This window comes from Apodemus sylvaticus, chromosome 5 (genome assembly GCF_947179515.1).
Source record: "Apodemus sylvaticus chromosome 5, mApoSyl1.1, whole genome shotgun sequence".
Taxonomy (NCBI): domain Eukaryota; kingdom Metazoa; phylum Chordata; class Mammalia; order Rodentia; family Muridae; genus Apodemus; species Apodemus sylvaticus.
The window spans coordinates 10,990,411-11,012,090 of record NC_067476.1 but is presented as its reverse complement, the minus strand read 5'-3'; the positions used below and the strand labels follow the sequence as shown (position 1 = coordinate 11,012,090).

At 46.2% G+C, this 21,680-nt stretch overlaps 1 protein-coding gene across 3 annotated transcripts in view; it reads right to left on the bottom strand.

Annotated features, from left to right (window-relative positions):
* The window catches only part of Nup214 (nucleoporin 214), an 82,032-nt gene that overhangs the window by 34,611 nt on the left and 25,741 nt on the right, over positions 1–21,680 (bottom strand). For all 3 annotated transcript variants that reach the window (XM_052182142.1, XM_052182143.1, XM_052182144.1), the window contains exons 15-24: positions 18,005–18,091; positions 17,666–17,815; positions 16,202–16,360; positions 14,054–14,157; positions 12,588–12,770; positions 11,954–12,027; positions 11,771–11,854; positions 6,626–6,877; positions 5,642–5,803; positions 3,242–3,341 (exon numbers count right to left, since the gene is read on the bottom strand). In XM_052182142.1, coding sequence (XP_052038102.1) covers positions 3,242–3,341; positions 5,642–5,803; positions 6,626–6,877; positions 11,771–11,854; positions 11,954–12,027; positions 12,588–12,770; positions 14,054–14,157; positions 16,202–16,360; positions 17,666–17,815; positions 18,005–18,091 — 1,355 coding nt within the window. The remainder of the gene's footprint in view (positions 1–3,241; positions 3,342–5,641; positions 5,804–6,625; positions 6,878–11,770; positions 11,855–11,953; positions 12,028–12,587; positions 12,771–14,053; positions 14,158–16,201; positions 16,361–17,665; positions 17,816–18,004; positions 18,092–21,680) is intronic.

Below are 21,680 nucleotides of genomic sequence, written 5' to 3'. Positions count from 1 at the left end.
AAAACTTATTGTGATGTAAACCATAAAGGAGTTCAGATTGGAAGACTGTTAACAAAGTGCTCAATATTTGATCTGCTAAAATACATTCATGATATGTAAGGCTATGAAACATGGCCAATAGCTATTATGAGCAGCAGTAGCAGCAGCAGCAGCTGCAAGACTCAGCAACTACTTGATGGTCTCCTGAGTCCATATTATCTTAGATGTGAAAGGCTATGAGACTAGGTAACATGACCTAGTGATAATATCAGCCAAGATACATGCCTTTAGTGTAGTTTAGAACCCAGGTTTACGTGATGATGATCCCTTTATCCATTAACATGGGAAAAGCAGGACCTCTTTTCCTGTTAGCTTCCAAATAATGCATAAACAGCTATATGAATATTAGCTGCATGCATTGAACCTTTTGCTCAACAGTTGAATAGTGACCGTTAATGAACTTTTATCATTAAAGATAATATAAATTTAAAAAAGTAAAATAATACCATGCTAACAGTGAAGAAAGACAATAGGACATTTGGGACGTTAGAAGCAGGAGTGTCATGAAATGCATGGTCATTCTCAGCTACATATTGACTTCAAGGCCAACCTGGGCTATAATATTAAGAGCATTGACTGCTCTTCCAAAGGTCCTGAGTTCAATTCCCAGCAACCTCATGGTGGCTCACATCCATCTATAATGAGATCTGATGACCTCTTCTGGGATGTCTGAAGATAAATAAATCTTAAAAAAAAAAAGTTTGGAAGAGCCGGGCGGTGGTGGCGCACGCCTGTAATCCCAGCACTTGGGAGGCAGAGGCAGGCAGATTTCTGAGTTCGAGACCAGCCTGGTCTACAGAGTGAGTTCCAGGATAGCCAGGGCTATACAGAGAAACCCTGTCTTAAAACAAAACAAAACAAAACAAGAGTTTGGAAGAGTACTTTCATTTATATGTGTGTACTCACGTGGGTACCCTCAGAGGTCAGAAGAGGATGTTGCAGCAATCAGAAGCCACCCAACATGAGCGCTAAGCTATCTATCTCTCTAGCTCCTAGATTAATATTATTAAGATTAACTGTAGAAAATGGGCTGGAGAGACGGCTCAGTGGTTAAAAGCACTGGCTGCTCTTCCAGAGAGTGGTTGCTGAGTTCAAATCCCAGCACCCACATGGAGGCTCACAGGCATCTGTAATGGGGTCCGATGCCCTCTTCTAGTCTGCAGGTGTTCATGCAGATAGAGCACTCATATACATAAAATAAATAAATCTTTAAAAAACTGTATTAAAGTTATAAAATGAAAATAAAAAAGAGATTGCTTTAGGTACTGGGTGTTTAAGCTCACTAACTACATCAGAGAGTCCAGCTCTATGGAGAAAGGAAGAGAAAATGTTATCAGATTCTGATGGCCCAGTGTTAGGAGCTCCTGCAAAAGACCTAGGTTCAGTTGCCAGCACCCATGTAGGGTGGCTCACAAAGACAGTGGTAATCCAGTTCCAGGGGTTCTAACACTCTCTTCTGGTCTCCACAGGCTCCAACATGCACACGGTGCACATAAACTCATGCAAGCACATACATGCATATAGAAGATAATAAATAAAAGATTTAAAAACTTATTCTCCACCACTGGTGGCTATCTGTGTTGATGAGCAAAGCCAGGGAAGCCCCACCCTCAGGGATGCGCAGCATGAGGGAGCTGAGCAGATAAAGGTGCTTCTCTTCTGTAGTAGGTGGCCAGTGTCTGAGAAGTACCAGCCTGTACCGCCCCGCGCCCACATGCCTGGCCTTACAAAACACTCTGTCTTTTAGTGGCCTCCGGCCTTCTCTATAGTGGGAATCTGCTATAGTTCCCAAACTCCGGTCCACGGTTCTCTGAAAAGTTCACAGCAACCACAAATACCAGCCTTGGTCCAAATGGCATCCCAAGGAAGGTTTCAAGTCATTACAGGACAGCAAAGAGGGTGACTTTGGTTTGACCCTGAGATCAAAATGCAGACAGCAAAGTCCAACACTGGCATGGCAAAGCCACTCAAGAAAATGAGCCTTGGGTAGGGAGGCCTGCTCTGTAGTGTCGGCAGTGATCAAGAAGACAGTATAAAAACACGGTCTGGAGCTGCTCACCTTCCTCTGACTATCCATGGGAACATAACATTGGGTCCCCTAAAAATACTAGTCCCTGATGATCTCCCATTCAAGGTAGTTATGTCCCCCAACTCTTCCAGACAGCATAGGGAGGATTTGTGCAGTGAGGAGGACTCACTAATGCTGCTAAGGGAAATGTAAGAGCACATATAAAGGGGACACCACACAACATGAGCCCTGGTTAAAAGGAGTGGGGCACCACACATGAGCCCTGGGGGGAGGCACCATACAACATGAGCCTTGGGTGTGTGTATGTGGGGGGGCACCACACAACATGAGCCCTGGGTGTGTGTGTGGGGGGCACCATACAACCTGAGCCCTGTGTATGTGGGGGGTGCACCACACAACATGAGCCCTGGGTGTGTGTGGGGGGGGACACCATATAACATGAGCCCTGGGTGTGTGTGTGTGGGGGGGGCACCACACAACATGAGCCCTTGGTGTGTGTGGGGGGGCACCATACAACATGAGCCCTGGGTATGTGTGTGTGTGGGGGGGGCACCACACAACATGAGCCCTGGGTGTGTGTGTGTGGGGGGGCACCATACAACATGAGCCCTGTGTGTGTGGGGGGGGGCACCACACAACATGAGCCCTGGGTGTGTGTGTGGGGGGCACCACACAACATGAGCCCTGGGTGTGTGTGTGGGGGGCACCACACAACATGAGCCATGGTGGAAACTAAAGGCAAGTGAGCTCTGGCAAGGATCTTGCCTAATTCAAAAATCTGAAGTTCTGCAAGTGTTGCTTGCTTGCTTCTCAAATACTGTTTCTTCATGAAAAATGTTAAGAGTTGGAATGCTGGGAGAGAGGAAGTCAGCGAGGGCACTGTTATTCTCCATGGCCCACCATTTTTACACAGTGGTCCACAGGACCTGAAGGCCAATTTGGAACCCTGAGAACATTAAAAAACTGGGTCCATCCAACTTCGCACCTGGCTTAGTTTTTAGTGGATGCCCAGGCAAGGTGAAAAGTCCACCTTCCTAAAATGTAGTACTGGCTGCCCATCCCTCCCTCCATAGTCCAGGGCGGTCTGAAAGCTGCCACAGCAGTGCTCCCTTCAGACAAAGCGCCTCCACGGCAGCAACCGTAGGACGAGCACACTGAGGAACCATGACATACCCCACAGCCGGGGAAGGGGGTGAGGGGTTACTCTTCAGGTCCTGGACAGTCACCACCTGAGGGACATTCTTCAAAGTTGATTCGGTCAGAGTGCTCACAGCTATGGAAACAGAGAGGGGAGAACCACATTAATTCCTATAGAGAATTAAAAATCCTTTTCTGTACAAATTCGAAGAAATGAATGCCCAGACATAACCTCCAGCAGACACCAACCTCAGACAAAGGAAATCTTAGTCAGCAGAGCAGTCAATACAACACCTGGCTGACTATCACCAGAGGCCAAGGAATGGACTTCCTCCCATCTAATAAACTTGCTGGCATAGAGGGACAAGCCCCTGGCCAGCTTTCTGCAGCAGAACCCAGATACCTGACACACCTCTGGCTCATCTTGAAAGGGGTGGCAACGCCCAGAGGATTAATAGCTTCCAGCACAGGCGATGCTGTGCATTCACTGTCCCCCTCTCCCATGGGCCTGTGAGGTGCCAGGCTCTGGGTCAATGTGCAAACACAGACGTTGCCTAAAGTAGCACAGGCTAGACTCACATTCTGACTTTGCTTCCTGGTGCTAGCACAGGTGCTCCTCCCCTCCGCCAGCTTTCTAATCCTTTTTCTCTTCCGTTTGCATCATACTTTATCAACTTTGAGGGTTTGGAAAGGCTGAGCAGACTCTCGAGTCTCCCCTGAGCAAACGTCAGGCCGCCTGTGGATCTGTGGGACGCTCACTGCCTTCCCTAGCCGGAGAGCTGGGAGAATTACCACTGCCCCCCAAGACTGCCACAATTCATCTTAACTCGTGAAATCGGCGCCACTTTAAAAAGGTGCTCCAAGAGACAGTGTGAAGGTCACAGTATTTCCTGCTGAGTACACCATCCTAAACCCTGACAAATGTGAACTTTATAAATGATCAGCTAGATGAGGGACCTGATCAGTGTAATGTCAGGGTCCTATCTGTCCCGGAAATAAGTACATTCTGAAAGCTTGCATGCACTTTACGAGCTGTCTTTAGTTTTTATTATGTGTTTTATTATGTGTTTACCTTAAGAAGCTTCTATTTAAACCTGATTTATTGCTATTTAATGGTCTTTTATTGTTTGTTTTTTTAAAGATTTATTTATTTATTTATTATTTGGGTTTTTTTTTTTTTTTTTTTTTGGATTTGTTTTTTTCGAGACAGGGTTTCTCTGTATAGCCCTGGCTGTCCTCTGTAGACCAGGCTGGCCTCGAACTCAGAAATCTGCCTGCTTCTGCTTCCCAGAGTGCTGGGATTACAGGCGTGCACCACCACCGCCTGGCTTATTTGTTGTTATTTGTAAGTATACTGTGGCTGTCTTCAGACACCCCAGAAGAGGGAGTCAGATCTCACTTCGGATGGCTGTGAGCCACCATGTGGTTGCTGGGATTTGAATCCAAGACCTTCGGAAGAGCAGTCTTAACCGCGGAGCCATCTCTCCAGCCTGGTCTTTAGTTTTTTGTTTGTGAGATGGGGATGCACTCTATATCCTAGGCAGACCCCAAGTTCATGATACATCCCCATTTGGCTGTGAAATGGTAACCATCTGCTTCTGTCAGCCCGAGTGCTGGGATCAGTGGCCCGGGCAATTCCGTCTGGCTAACCATTCTTTCCTAGCTGTATGAGTTTACCGTGTCTCAGAAAGTCTCAAGTGAACATATTTGGCACTAATAGTTTTCAACCTTGGCACTCCTCACATTTGGGGAGTAGATAACATGTCCTTGTGGGGTGTTTTCTTTCAAGATTCTTCTTTAATGTTCCCAGACAGTAACTCTACTACAGTTTCGGAGACAGCTGGAAGATGAATAGCCAGCCTCTGAATGAGAACCACTTGCCAAAGTGACAAGCAGTGACAACTAGCCTTGAGTCCCACTCCCTAGACCTAAGTCCTGCTCAGCTAAGTCACTGTCCTAACTAAAGCCAGTGACAACGTCAGTGCAGAACAGCCAGCTGGAAAGGTGGAGCTCTGGTAAACACTTGCTGCTCTCTCAGTGCTGGCACAGAAACACACACAGTAGTGCAGCCTCCCTGCCAGTGCCTGGAGTCCTTACAACATTGTTCTGATGATGTCAGATGCTCTAATTTCCAAGATCAAGTTAGGAGTAACGCAGAGGATTGCCAAACAAAAGTAAGAAATCAGCATCAAAATTCATTGATTTTCCATAAAACTATGTGTGGTACATCTAATACCTCCCTTTCAAAGCAAAAAAACTTGAGACCTAGTCTTTGCCTCCTGGAAGCTCATCATCCCCTCACAGGGATGAAGGCCATCAAACCAGCCGTCTCTTCTAAGAACTGGCAAGAAAGCCAGCTGTCTCCCACCTCGAAGCCCAAGCCTGTAACCTGGACAGCTCACCATCGCTCTCCTAGCAATGGGGCTGTAGTCTTACCTGGTGCCTGGTTGGCCATGTGTCGTCTCAGGGCTGCAGCAGCCGCAGCCTGGGGAGCTGCAACCGTGTGGGAAGGACCTGGCGCACCATGCTTTACTGTTTTAGTTGCCAGCATCGTGCTGTCCACTCCTGGAGGAAGAACTTTGGTGGCTGACGTAGAGACTAAAGGAAAAGAAAAATTATCAGAAAAATGGTGTCAATGAAGGAAACAGGAAAGTTTAAATGGTAAATTCTGTTCAGTTATACAAAAACACTAAAATTAAAAAGTATTAATTTAAAAATTTAAAAAATTCTTTAAATTAAAATGTTTTAGCATTACAGAGAACATTTACAACAACAGAGAGCTAGATTTCCTGTAAAGAGATTGTTCCCGTACCTCAGCCCTGTGTCTCTGCTAGAGGTCACTATGGCACAAGGCCCCGACACTGCCCTGCAGCAGTGAGCACACAATGCACAGGGCCTCAGTGGGTGACTATGACATGGGGCACTGGAGCTGGGGAGCCCTGAGCTCACGCCCACAACTGCTCACAGAAGACTGAGCCTGAATGGCGCTTTACGCTGAGGCAAACATCCCTCTCCCTTACTTCTGAAGACCTATGTTAACAAAGCAAAGTGGATGGCAGAGTTAAGCTGTTACTGTGTGTAACCTCAGAGTCGTTTATTTCATAGTAGCCTTACCACCACTTCAAGAGAACTTATACCTTTAGAATTGGTTTTCTAATTTTTGGTATATTAGCAGAAATGAATGGGAACTCAGTTGTCTAAAGTCTACACCCTGGTGAGTCCCAGCAGTAGAAACCTAGAGGGATGCAAGCTGCTCTATAACATGGCTTCATTCCTGTACCTCAGGCTGTGTCTCTACTAGAGGTCATTGTGACACAGCCCTGACAGTGAGCACACAATGCAGAGGGTGACTACTGTGACACGCACATGCAGCTCTCCAGCAACAGGCCTCCATGGGCAGGGTCTGAATTGGTGACTTACCTGAAGGGCTAATCACAGCAGGTGAAGAACTATGAATCGGATGAGGCTTTGCAAAAGGCAGGAGATTGGGTTGGATAGAAGGTGTGCGGACCACAGGGGCATGCCGAGGGACTGGGACCACAGCCTCGTCCTCTTTGCAGGTTGGCCGGGCATCTTCTCCCTCCAGAGGCTGAGCTACAGATGACGCGGAGCTGCCCTCATCTAAGTCTTCGTAGTACCTCTGAGACAGGAAGGCTGACCGAGACAGACTGGCTACAGAAGGCACACCCAAAAATAACATTAGACAACTCACAGGAAACCCAAAAGCTGTGCCGTTTCAGTGCTAAGAGAGACAGGCTCATAAAGCACTTTCATTCTTTTATATCTTAGGTGGAAATGGCTATTGCTGATGTGAATAATAATTTGTGGTCTTTGTTCAAAGGGGGCTTTGAAAACTAAGCTGCTAGGACAAAGACAGCTTTGACTATCAGACAAGACTGAAAATGAGAAAGGTAGTCAGCACTGGTATGAACACAAGAGATTAAGCTCTCAGGGGAAAGAGGGTGTGGGAGAGGTAGTAGGCCAGCTCCCACGGCAGGCCGAAGTCACAGCATCATCCCTGCTTTCCCAGTGACTGTCAACATGGAACTTGGCCCATGGAACTTCTCTGCTCTTCTCCGCACCGTTGAGTTCTGCCACCTTCTACCATGTACACTGGAAAAACACAATGCCTAGCTCCCCTTCTTCCCTAGTTAGTCAAAGCATCTCTCTTACACCATTACTTGTCTGTCCTGGAGGCAGATCATGCTACAAGATCTTAAGTCTCAGGCTAGATAATGGTGGTGAGCACCTTTGGTCCCAGCATTTGGGAGGCAGAGGCAGGTGGATCTGGGTTTGAGGTCAACCTGGTCTACAGATGGCCAGGGCTATACAGAAGAAACTTGTCTCAAGAAACAAACAAAATCTCAGCATAAGTGCTATACAACAGACAAAGCTAAAAATCAGTACCATATGCCAGGGTCCTGCTGCCCAGTAGCTACTAGCTGCTGTGGCTATTTAAAGTAGTTAAGTACAGTGTGTGTACTGTGACACAAGCCTTGAATCTCAGGACTTGGGAGGTAGAGACCACCGTGATTTCGAGGCCACTCTGTTCTACACAGTCCTAGGTCAGACAGAACCACAAATGGAGACCTAGTCTCAAAAAGTAAATAAATAAAAAGAGTAATACAAATAACAAGGCACAGTTCTTTTTCCCATTTCCAGTGCTCAATGGGCAGCAGCCTTTGCACGCTGGACCATGCTCTGATCAAGTATTCTGAGAGACAATTATGGTGGGCCACTTAGAAACGTCATCTAAGTATATGATATTGGGATCCAAAATATTAAAGTTTATTTTCTACAAATGACTTGATATCTTTACTATTCAATGTAAGAATGTAGTTCCCTGTATCTTCCATTTCTGACCCAAAAGTTGTGCAGTAGGCAGCTGGGGAAGCCGGCTGAAGTAATTTACCCGTGCGATAAGGCAGAGCTGTTAATTTTATGGCCTTTGTTAGTTACCAGTGCTACCCTGTCAAGACGTACATTACCAAAGGCAGGACCAGGCAGGCGGCAGGTGCAGTGCCTAGGCGGACTGTGCCAGCTGCTCACACAATCACCATAGAACTTTGGAACTGCTACTGAACTTGTGGCTAATGCTTAGAGCGGTGAAGCAATTTGTCTAAGGTTATGAAGTTGGCAACCAGAATTCAAACTTTTTCTCAATGCTGCTATATAAGAGGGTCCTATGCCAACAGCATTTCCACTGTAGGCACAGATTGGACAGATGGAGGGTTACACACACACACACACAGCAGGAGGAGGTGACAAAAGGGACCTTAGAGGTGTAAGTAATATCACAAATCTGCTGACTTAAAAACAGGGAGCTTATCCTACAGGTCAAATCACATGAACTCTTTCTTATGAGACAGGGTTCTTCTGTGTAGCCCTGGATGTCCTGGAACTTATTCTGTAGACCAGGTTGGCCTCAAACTCAGAGATCCTCCTGCCTCTGCCTGCTGAGTGCTGTGACTAAAGGTGTTGCCACCACCACCCAACCAATCCCTCTCTTAAAGGCACAGGATTTAAGCAAAGGGGGACACTGAAAAGATAAGGCCAGGGAGACAAGATCTCTAGCAAGAGGACTCCTGTGCAATAGTGGCCTGGAGATAAGGACAAGGAATACCAGCAGAGAGGCTAAGAACCTTATCCTCTAGCTCCAAGAGGCCGCTTTAGTGCTTGGAGGAGCATCTGCACCACAATTCCCACACAGCAGCTCAGTCAACACCTTGAGTCCGGCCTCTCTGGCAGAGGACTAGCTGCGCCACACTGCTGACCTCGACTGCACACGCCGCAGCTGCAGACGAGTATCCACTATGAGCCACTAAGTCTGTGGTGATTGCTGCAGCCCCCGTGGAGCCCTGTTACCCTGTCTTCTCACTCAACACATAGCTCAGGGAAAACAAGGGAACAGGGTTGATATGGGCTTGGTCTTAAGTGCAGCCTCAGAGTGATCTTATACCAAAACCATCCTAACCACAACTGTCCTGAGTAGGAGGGAGAAGCAATTCAGCTGTGGACAACTCAGAGGGATGCTCCTTTAGCTATAACAGGGTCAAGCCGCAAAAACCCACTGTAAGTGGAAGAAACCAGTTTGAAGGGCGCAAAATATATGGAGGCTGCCAAATACTACAGCTCAGCCTGGTCTACATTAAATATGCTCAGACGCTCACAAGTAACCTAGAGCTGGGCAAAATCACCTAGCAAAAGCTGCCTACATAACAAAGTACTGAGCCAGGCGTGGCGGCGCACGCCTTTAATCTTAGCACTTGGGAGGCAGAGGCAGGCAGATTTCTGAGTTCCAGGCCAGGCTGGTCTACAGAGTGAGTTCTAGGACAGCCAGGGCTACACAGAGAAACTCTGTCTCAAAAAACTAAAAAGTTAAAAAAAAAAAAAAAAGGTATTGAGTGTCTTGTGTCAGATTTTGAACACTGCCCTGAATGTGAAGACAGAAAGGCTACATGTGGTGGTAATGACTGGAATCCTAGCATTTAGGATGTAAAGAAAGAGGATCCTAAGTTTCCTGCCATCTTCCATTACACAGACTTTAAAGCCAGCCTAGACTATGTGAGACCCTATCTCCAAACAAAGCGTCCACATCCTGAGTCATTCTCCCTACCTAGCACACATGTGACCATTAAACAAGTATACTGTGCAGCTTCTGTTTAATGTTTACATTCACATAATTCGATTTTGAGAGGTCAGGCCTTGCTGCTTTTATCACTACCTGGTAGCAAGATAGGCAATAGCATCTCATGTCTAAGGACTCAATCATAAAGATATTATCAGATATGTGAGCTAAGGATTTATAAGTAAGGATGTTTTTACACAACCTCCTGGCAACAAATGAAGATTAATGAGATTGGGTAACTGTGCAGTGGTTTCTAATACAAGGATGTGTCCTGAAGTCATCATCAGGCACATGGTCAATGAACATAAACAACAGGAAAGGATTACTGCAGAAGAGCAGTTTGCTTGTGGTAGTATTAGCGGCAGATAACAGGTACTGCTGCCAGTCCTGGTTGGGTGGGTTTTGTTGTTTTCTGTCAACGTGACATAAACTAGAATTATACTGGAAGAGAAAACCAAATGAGAAAGTCCCTCCATAGGCTTGGCTGCAGGCAAGCCTGTGGGATAGCTACTTGATCGATGATGGATGTGAGAGGGCGCTGGTGACCAGGTACAGCCACCCACCAGCTGTTGATCCTGGGTGCTATGTAGCAATCAGCCTGAGAAAGACACAAGGAGCATGCCAGGAAGCGCCAATCCTCCATGGCCTCGGTATCTGGTCCTGCCTCCAGAGTTGTAGCTCTGCCCCAAGTTCCCCAGATGACAGACCACAAGCTGTAAGATGAAATAACCCTGTTCCCTTTCAAGTTGATTTTCATTGTGGTGTGTTTAACACAGCAACAAAAAAGCCTCCCTAAGACAGTCCCACGGACCTGCAGGGTCTGCAAGCGCAACAGTTTGGCTTTGGAATGTGAGAAGCTGCGACAGAAATGGTGGCCTCAAGGAGCCAGGAGATGGCCCAGTGGCCAGCAGTACATGCTGTGCAAGCACGAGGCCTGAATTAAAATCCCCAGGCACCCATGTGAAAAGCCGGCGCTGGTGTGCGGACCCATGACTGTCATGAGAAGCAGGCAGAGCCATGGGGATCAACAGCACTGCCAAGCTCCAGCACCGAGACCATGCTACAGGGCGGAAGGGATCCAGGAGAACACTGACATGGCTGATGTCGTAGGCAGCCATGGCTCAGCTCACTTGTGAGGATACGTGTGTACTTACCTTTCCCTTCCCCCAAAAGCAGTGGCCTGAGCAGAGGAGGCCATGGCAAAGTATCTGGCAAAATCCTCTATAGGCAGAAGACTAGGGAAGCAGCTCCAAGAGCCAAGGACTAAAAGGCAGATGTTGGCAAACAATTGCACTGTTCTGGGGGTCATACACAGTGCAGAAGATCACCAGGGCAATGGCAAAACGTAGCCTTAGCTTTGGAAAATTAAACACATAGCTACACACAGTTACATCCTGAATTTCAGGCTATCCTCGGATATATGGAGGGAAAACAAAACAACAACAACAACAAAAAAAAAAACCAAGGGATAGGATGTAGATTAGTGGTGTTGGTAGACACCCCTTGGCATGTGCTAGGTTCTGGGTTTGATCCCCAGCACTAAATGAAAAAAACTTCAGATAAAAATTTAAAAGACCTTTTCATCTCTAACATTGTAGCTTTTCAGCTAGCACTTTAAAAATCTATTGCTACACGTATTTACTATGGCGCCTATGCATGTGCGTGTGCCAGAGCGTACAAGGAGAGGTCACAGTCGAGCTGTTTCTCTCCTTTCACCATGTGTGTCCTCGGGACTGAACTAGGACCTTCAGGCTTGACCACACATGCCTTTATTCACTAGGCCATTCACCTCCCAGTCCTTTCGCAAGTACTAGCTGCCTAACCTCTAGTTTCCCTTGAAAGAAGACGTTCTCCAGTGTAATATTGGTAAAAACTGCAATAAGGCTTGAGTCTCGACTCCAGTTCAGTCCCATGGACCCTCAGGTCTATTCCCTTACCTGGAGCAGTGGACCTCACTGGTGGGGTCTTCCTTTTGGCCAAGAAGTTCCTCAGTTGGGCCTGTTTCGCTGGGGACAGTTTACCTGCAAAAAAATTCACCAATACATAAATGCTTAAGATCTCATTTTGAAAAGCCAGGTTAGACCACAAACTATGCTGGGAGGCTGGGCGGCAGCACTTACCTGGCACTCGGGGAGAAGGCTTAGTGTGAGATTCAATGGTAGTTTTTAGCAGGCATTCAAGGTCACTGTCAAAACTGAAACAGGGCAGTGTTACATCCAAACCCACCACGAGAAGGCTGAAGCTATGTGGTATACACTCTTCTTAATATCTAAGCCCAAGAGATTAGAGAATATTCACTATAGAAACAAGCTACCTATCAACACATGAAAGGAAAGCCAACAACTTCAATATCACACATTCCCGCTCTAAGCCTAATACTGGTGCCTTAGCAAAAAGGACTGCTTAATCACACACATGCCGAAAGCAGAAGTCCGGGGTAAACTGGCTAACTGCAATGATCTGTAGGCTCCACACTGAAGCCTAATGGCAAACCTGGGCTTCTGAGGAAGTTAGGAAATGGAGCCCAGATAAGCTACTGTCAGTCCAACTACTTCAGTGTTAGTATGCAGACTGCTATGGCCTGCTGAGCACTGACTCATCATCAGTCACCGTACCTCACGTGTCACAGACACAGGCCTACACACACCCTGAAGGCAGGCACTGGAGGTCAGAGAGGGGAAGAACCTGACCAGATGACATGGCTGACCTCACACTTCTGAACATCTTCTCCCTGCCCATGCATCTCTTGCATACCCATGAGTGTTGCTTTGAGTTGAGAGCGTGGAGGGCAGGTTCCATGGGGACGTGTGGTTATAGAGACGGAGTTGCTGCAGACTGTCCACCAAGTGATTCAGCCTCTTCCTCTGCTGGTTGATGATTTCCCGATTGTTGGCTAGTGTGTTGAAAAGTGTCTCTCGTTCTGGCACAATTAGGCGCCTATTGGCAACAAGGAAAAGAATTAGACATAAGTGGCTCCCTTCTGTCCCACAGCACACGAGGCAGCAGTTCTAACAGGGAAATAATAACCAGAAAAGCTGAAACATCAAGAGACACTAGGAAATAAGAGGGTCGTTAGAATCTCATGAGAGCAGGCCACAGTACAGACTGCACACCACTGAGTGCTGGGAAGAAGGCAGTGGGAAGGAGACAAGAACCACCAACAGGGAAAACCCTCCTGTGCTCACTTGTGACTTATGTTTTTCTGTATGTAAGTTACACTCAACAAGGAAAGAAACCAGACTGGCTGGAAGTATGTGGGTCCCAGTCACTGACTGCTGGCTGAGACAACACAGGTGCTGGCAGCAGGAAGAGGTTTTCCTCAAGAATGAAACAGTCTGATGCCCTGCTGGACAGCAGGGCTAAGGTCAGAGATACACAGGGCCAGATTCTTTTGTTTCTCATTATAAGCCTTTGAACACTGATTAAAATGGTTCTTTTAACTTGAGAAAAATATACAAATAAAACAAAAATAGGTAGTCCAAACAGGTACAAGCCACCTTTTTGTTTGCTGCTGTCTGTCTGTGCACCACATAATGAGCAGAATGAAAACTGCTGATGGTCAACAGAAACTCTCAGTTTTATCTCCTTTTCTCAGAACTGCTGAGAAGAACAAGGCAGCCAAGTGAGTGAGCACAATTTTCCAGGACCTTCCAGTTGGTATAAGACAGTACTTAGAGACGGGCTGAGGACAGACAAGTGCCAAGAAAAAAACCACGCCCAGAACTTGAGCTCTGCAGAAAGGGACCTTGAACTCAAAGATTCACCTGCCTCTGCTTCCCAAGTGCTTGGATTAAATGTGTGCACCACCTGGCCTAGTTGAAATTCAAATTATCATTTTAAAATTAGGATGTGGAAAACAAATCAAAACAAACAAACAAACAAACAAACAAACAAACAAACAAAAAGCCAGTAATCCCAGCACTCTGGGAAGCAGAGGCAGGTGGATTTCTGAGTCTGAGGCCAGCCTGGTATATTGAGTGAGTTCCAGGACAGCCAGGGCAACACAGAGAAACCGTCTCGGGGGAAAAAAAAACAAATCCAAAAAATAAAAAAAAATAAAAATAAGATGTGATGCAAATTTGTTTATATAAATCGCTATGGCCTCACTGGGTATGGTGAAAATGGCACGTGTAGAGATGAAATGGCTAGCAGGAGAGGGCGCCCCGGAGATCTTCGCATGCGCTCCTACGAAAGGCAGAGGGACACATCCTTTCCCTTACCTCTGTCTCTTCTTCTGCTCCAGATGCCGATCCCACTCTAAGTCTAGGACGTCATTCACATCCTGGACAGCAAATTTCACGTACTGGTGAAGGCGGCGAATTTCCTACAGGAGAAAAATTTAAAGGCAAATGATTCATTTGTCTTGCAGCTAGCTGGGAGGAAGATGCATTAAAGTATTCAAAAGTAATTTTGAAATATTTCTATATTGAGAACTGTATGAATAAGGAAAACACTAGGTTTTAATATATCCACTAAATACAAGCCATTTAACACAATGAAAGACGGAAATTCCATTTCTGCAGTAGATAAGGGAGATGAAGCAGGGACAGGGTGAGAGGAGGAAAGAATGCCCACATCCACTCCCTCCCCGGCTGCCCCTGGGAAGGGCGGGACGTGCGGGAGTGACCCACCATGCTTGCTCACAGTGCACCCTTGTAATTCTCCTGCCTATTAAGAAATGAACTGTGAAGTAGACAAGATGATTCAATGGCTGGTGCTGAAAATAACCCTGACCCTAGATAGTAACAGCACAGAACATACAGGCCACCTCTCCATTTGAGGAGCACTCTTCAAAAATACACAATGCTAGCCACACGGGAAGCCCAGCCCACCACTACTAAAATCCTAACAGGCTGTTAAGCCTGTAATAACGCTCTGTCAGCTGGGGACACAGTTAACCTTCATGGCTATACAATTTGACACTCAAAAATTAAAAATGAAGCTCATTATTTAATCAAGTAAGTGTACAGGCACTGAGAACACCCCAGGAAGCTCTTCACACATGGCACACATCAGACTATGGTGAAATGTATTTCACACGCATTCTGGGAAAAGTGTTCTGTCTCAACCACATTTAGAAAGCGCCTAGCTCAACTAGGGAGGCAGCGGCCTCAAAGGCATTTAATGACCATAGAAGGCTTTCTGTCCCCCACTTCAGCCATGACCTCTGGTCTGCACTAGTTCCAAAGGGGCCCTAACTGGGTGGAACAGCACCCTCTTCAAAGGCCTGTTGCAAGGCTTTGCAGTGGCTTCCACGTTCTCATCTGTGGTCCCATGGCAATATATCCCACATAAGATTGTATGTCCGCCACCTTCCTGACTTAGCTCAGGGGCTAAGGGCAAGGGCGTGGGCTCTGTTAGTTAGGAGCCACAGGCCGCACTGCAGCACCGCCCCGCTTTGTATGTAGTAAGTGGCTAATTACATTTCCTGCAATTACCTATTTAGCATGGCCAAGAAGACAATTACTCTTTTCTCAGTGTGGAAGCTCAATGCTTTGCTCTAGGCCAGCCAACTGGGGCAGAGGGCTAGTGTGGGGCCTGCAGTCTAAGAACAGCCCTACCAGGAAACACCCACAGAGGAGGAAGAGCAGTCAGTGATCCCGAGGGATCACCTCTATCACCTCTACAAGGGGCCATTCTCGCCTTCCAGATGCTGGGAGGTCTCCTGGGCACGGGATAGAAAACTAGGAGCAGAGAGAGGCCTAAGGTCTAAGTCCTCTGTATGGAGGGTCTCACCACACCCACAGACCATATCTGAAGTGAGGAGAATCAGGGCTGCTCACACACTGCCCCTCTGGAATTCATGATGAGTGGAAGGGGAAGATGACCCCTGGACACAAAGGCAAACGAAATCCAAGTAGCTAAAGAGAAATGAAACTGCTGCAGCACAGCAGGGGAGAGCGCCTACGTCAGAGGAAGAGGGTCTTCATTTAGTAAAGCCCAGGTTGGCTTCAACTCAGCATTCTCCTCCCTCTGTCTCCTGAGTGTGAGGTATGTGCCAACAGTTCCTAGCTGCTTTCATAGACTGGAAATAATGTCTAAAAATACCTACAAACCACCTGAAAGGATGCCACTGTGATATTATTCATAATTTGATCTATGAATACCTATTTTAACAAAGGACTTTATCAAACTCAAGACTTTAAGAAATCTATCTTTTAAAGTAAAAATTTTAAATCATTTTTTTAAAAAAAGTGTACCAGTTTCTTTGCTACAAGTAAATTTATGGAAAAGCACAGCTAGTGTTTAGAAGAAAATCAGCAGCTTCCTGAAGAGACATCACTCATATGCACACCTCAAAACCACAACCACGGACGCAGGCTCACTGCTTCTGAACGCTTCTTGATAATCAGGCCTTGCTTGCCTACCTGGAGCTGGGCCTCGCTCTTGGGATCCAGTGGCCTTTTATAGAGCAGGTGGAGATACCCAGAGTCGTGATTTCTTCCATGCTGTTCTCTGGCTTCTTCGACCCCAGCAAAGCCCTCCAGCAAAGTTGTTTTCAGAGTACTTATATCTCCATGAAGAGACTAGAAAAGGCCCGGAGAGACAACAATGGAACTGCTGTTTTCCCACAGACACAGACACAAAGCAACAAGAAATCCTCCGTGTGGACCAAAGGGTAAATGTGACTCTGGGGCATGGTGAAGATCTCAGCCATAGTTTAAAACTTTCAGCTGGGCTGTGGTGGGGCACACCTTTAATCCCAGCACTTGGGAGGCAGAGGCAGGCGGATTTCTGAGTTCGAGGCCAGCCTAGACTACAAAGTGAGTTCTAGGACAGCCGGGGCTACACAGAGAAACCCTATCTCGGAAAAAAAAAACCAAACCAAACCAATCAAAACAAAACAAAAAAACCCTTTCATTGTCCCCATGTTCAAAACTGTTTCCCTGGAGTTTCTTGTTTTACTTTGTGTTGTTTTGTGTTGGAGGGGTCGTATAAAATGCTCTATCATGTATTAATTTTTAAATTTTATGTGTGTAAGAGTTTGCCTTGTACACTGCTGAGTGCCTGGTGCCCAAAGAGGCCAGGAGAGTTTGTCTGATGCCTGTGATCCCCGATGTGGGCGCCAGGAGGAGATCCATGTCCTCTAGAAGAACAGCAGCGCAGCCAGCGCTTTATCCACTGAGCTACCGCTTCAGTTTTCATGGTTTTAAAAACTCAACTTCTGACAACTGACAATGCAGAAAATAAGAGCAGAGCAGAACCCACAGTCCATCTGTGCGGGGGCTTTCTCTTCCAAGTCTGTTCTTTACGAATGACCAGAGACTGGAGACATGAAGACATGTCTGCCAAAATCCCTTCATAAATCCACTTGCCTCTCTAAGCCTCCCCTCCTAAGGTACAGAAGGGAGAGGGTCACAGCTTCCACACAGGCAGAAAAGCCGTGTGGTCTCGGAGATGACCTTGGTGAAGCTCAGAGTGCTCAGTGCTTGGAGTGCTCAGGGGCCAAAGAACAGTAAATACTGCTCTCAGCAATTAATACTTGACATTTTATATGTACATGCTCCAAAATGTCATTATCTTAATCCAATTCCATAAAGGAAACATTTGGAAATATACTTCAGTTACTTAAATAAAAACTATAACCAATTTTCATGGAGTGCTTGGTGTGTGCTGAAGAGGTAGAAAAGATGATCTTTTTTATTGAGGAGGAAAGGGAAATAGCCAGCTAGACAGGCCTGCTAAGCCTCAGTTCTGACAGTCCTGAATTCAGGCTTTAAACACAGCAGCTGAGGGTCGTCAGAAAATATAAGGGTTCATATCAGAGTTCTAGCTAACAGTAGTTTCTAAAAGCCTCCTTTAACTCAGGGAAGGTATCCACTGACACAAACCTCTGTGGCCTCTCTAATCTCTAAAAGGAAGGTGTGCAGGTCATCGGACTCTGTCCGTAGCATCTTCATCTCTTCGGAGGTGCCAACCTGGAAACAGGCTTTGGAAGTCCGGGCCTTTAACTCCTCTAGTTCTTTCTGGAAGTGTGCAATCTGTGAGATCACAAACAGAGAGAGCTTGTTCTGAATGGCAGCAGAAAGGGCACTGCTTCGACATTTCCAGGGCAAACTTGAACAGGAGCCAGGCCAGGACCAGATGTTAGAATAATGGCAGTCCAGGTAGATGCTCTTAAGACCACTTAAGTCTCACTGATGGAGCTACTGTAAAAACAACAAACTCACCTCCTCTCCAATTCCAGCCATCACAGGGTCTGAATCTTTCCACTGATGCCTCTGTTTCTCTGTGACAGAAGTCTGAAGCATCTTGGCCTGAAACGGAAGGCAAAGGCATCAGGAGGAGCACCACACAGTCAGCACTGCCCCATCGGATCATCACAGGGAGCACTTGTGCACTGTGGGTCACCACTCTTCTGAACCATGTGCACTGGGGCTCTCCATTTGTAGAGGATGTTTTCTACATAGTGAAAACCACGAGCCAGTTCTGACGTCCTCACTCAGGGAACTTCTTCCGGGACAAGACGCACAGTAAAACCATTTCTACTGGCAAGTAACAGGTAAAACTGAAGAGAATGAGGAACGAGACAGCCAACAAAGTTCTTCCTCAAAGAGAACTTGTCCCTGCAAGATGTGAGAGAAGGCTGCAGGCAGAGCTGAGGTACACATCTTCTGGGCAGCAAGAGTAAGCACAAAGACATCAGGAAAAACACTGGAATGTCTAACTGTGAGTCACGTGGGCGTAATGGAGCTGAGTAGGACAGGAAGAAAAGAGGAAGGGCTCAGAGAAGCAGGCAGAGCAAGTGCCCAAGGACAGACCAAGGAATTCAGAAAACCACTGCTGGTATTGCACAAAGGTTTGAATGAAATGTGATTTATCATTAAAAAACAAAACAAAAGCAAAAAACTCTTTTGCTACTCAAAGGACAGGGCTAACAGTGAGAGATAGAAGCCAAAAGGTACAGCAGCCAGGACTCCAAGAGGCAAGTGACAGCCAGAGCCTGACAAAGACATGTAATGATATACTAGGATATATGACCTGGAATGAGAAGAAATACTGTCATTGAAGCAAGTGCACTGGGGGGGGGGGGGGAGGGGGGCGGAGAGCTTTGTTTCTGCACTTATGCAAAGCCCTTGTTTGTCAGTGCTGGGCAAGGGCTGGGAAAATCTGATGGGCCCTGACGCGGTTTTAGACTGCTCGTGCAGTCACCAAACAGCAGCCAGCTAGCAGATACCCATGAGCTGGGCACTCTGCTATAAGCTAACGCAGGACACATGTGTTCTGGCATGGAAGGACCCCGGACTGGAGGCACAACGGGAAAGAACAGGACTCCTGCTCCTGGAATTTTCAAGTGGGAAACTGCCAGAACATTAAAGCCACGAGAACAAGCTGAGGTGATAGCTATTGACTTAAATACAAGTACGTATCAAAGCTGTAGACAGCATAGGAGAACCTTTCTGAATCTAAATTAGGAATGATTCCTAAAACAAGTCATGAGCAACTGGGAGATGGCTCAGTGAATTAAGACTGTTTCTGTGTGAGCATGAGGACCTAAGTTCAAATGCCTTTCCCCACATAGAAAGCTGGGTGTGACCATAGGCACATATAGCCCAGAGCTGCGGCGGAAAAGACAAGAGGCTCTGTGGGGCATCCTGGCTGCCTACCTAGTTTGGGATCAGTGAGATACTCTATCTCACTGAAGCAAGTTATAAGGCAGAACATCCAAAGTTTCTCTGACCTCCTCACACTCACATGCACATATACCATACACACTAATAAATGAACTTTAAAAAGCATTACATGAAAAGCACTTATTGTAACATACAAGAACTAGGTTGGCATTATAGCTCAATGATACGTAGTTGCCTATCTAGTTCCAATTCCAGGGCTGCAAGAAAAAAAAAATCATCCAGTTATATTAAAATACCTTATATAACTAGGTAATACAAAGAGCATGTACTGTATATGCTTTCCTGTATGTTCATGTCTCTCTGAAGAACTACATTTGGCACAGATCAGTAGTAGAGTGCACATTAAACATGCACGAAACCCTGGAGTCCATCCACTGCATGCAACACGAATCAGAGATGAGTTAAGACCAGCCATCCCGTTAGCTTTAATTGTCAGGACAGAGCCTAGATCAGCCTGTGAATACGTCTGTGGGAGTGTCTGTGGAAGGAGGGCCCAGCCTCCTATGGCTCTAGTAGCCATAGGTGGGTAGTCTGAACCGTGTAAGGAAGCTAGCTGATGACAAGCCCGGCTGAGAGCCAGCCAGCAGCCGCCTCCACGGTAGGTACCACTGCACTTTTGTCTGTGCAGTGAGTGCCTTGGGCAGAGGTGGTGCTGTGTGGACAGTCAGTGAGCCTGCCTTCATTCCTCATGGTGGTCTGTGACCTGGAGTGGGAAACCCAACAAACCCTTTCCTCCCCGAAAACTGTGGCTTTTTTATTTGCTTGTTTTCTATTTTGGGTTTTTGAGACAGGGTTAGTCTATGTAGCCCTGGCTATCCTCAGATTACTTCTGCCTCACAAGTGCTGGGATTAAAGGTGTGTGACACCACAGCCTGGCACTTAGTGTTTTAGCACAGTAACAGAAATCAAACTAGGACACCATCCAACAGAAAAATATTAAAAACATTAAGACTATACACAAAAAAATACAGATAGCTAAAATTCATATGAAACAAAACTCAATTTTGCCAATCACTGGGAAAATAAGAGTTAAATAAAAACAAAAACAAAACAGAAAAACACATATATTGTAAGAAGAAAAATACCAAACCTAGCAAGAATGAGGACAGGGTGGAAGTGTTAACCATGGATGACAATCTGCTAAAGGACATGTGCAGTCGGTGGCCCCGTCATCCTATAGCTAAGTTCAAACCCCAAAGAAGGGTAGGTACACATAGATTCACTAGAAGACTGCCAACTACACTGGCCAGGGCAATGCTACTCAGAATAGCTTTAGCTGGAGCGTACTCAGCAGTACCCATAATAAGCCATCAACTCCAAACAATAACAGAGATGAACAGACATCAGTGACATAGTAAAGTCACAGTTCAACCTACTGAACTATACTGAACTAAAATTATTCAATCTATTGATAGAAATTAATAAACTGGCTAAATTAATCTGCATACTGTTAGATAATAAAAGAGTGAGTGACTCTTGGCAAGGCTGGAGACCTGAAGCCGGGACTCAAGAGGAATAGCCCTGAGATCTTGTTAATGCCTCCTTTGTCAAACTGTTTGCCAGTTACCAAAATACAGCTAGTTGATGACAACTGAGATGTACACATGCCACATAGACTTCCTATTTTTTTTTCCCCGTTTTTTGAGACAGGGTTTCTCTGTGTAGTCCTGGCTGTCCTGGAACTCACTCTGTAGACCAGGCTGGCCTCGAACTCAGAAATCCACCTGCCTCTGCCTCCCAAGTGCTGGGATTACAGGTATGCGCCAACACACCCGGCTAGACTTACTATTTTTTAAGATTTGTTAATTTATCATGTATACAATGTTCTACCAGCATGGCCAGAAGAGAGCACCAGACGTCATTATAGATGGTTATGAGTTACCATGTAATTGCTGGGAATTGAACTCAGGACCTCTGAGCCATCTCTCCAGCTCATGGACTTTTTTCTACATAAATTACTTCAATTCAAAAAACTGAGTAGAAGGGGCTGGAGAGATGGCTCGGTGGTTAAGAGCACTGGCAGCTCACAACCATCTACAATAGGGTCTGATGCCCTCTTCTGTTGTGTGTGAAGACAATGTGCTTATATACACACAATAAATAAATCTTTAAAAAAAACCAAGAAACAAAAAACTGAATAAAGATTGGGCATGGTAGTACATGCCTTTAATCCCAGCACTCAGGAGGTAAAGGATCTCTCAGTATCAGGGCC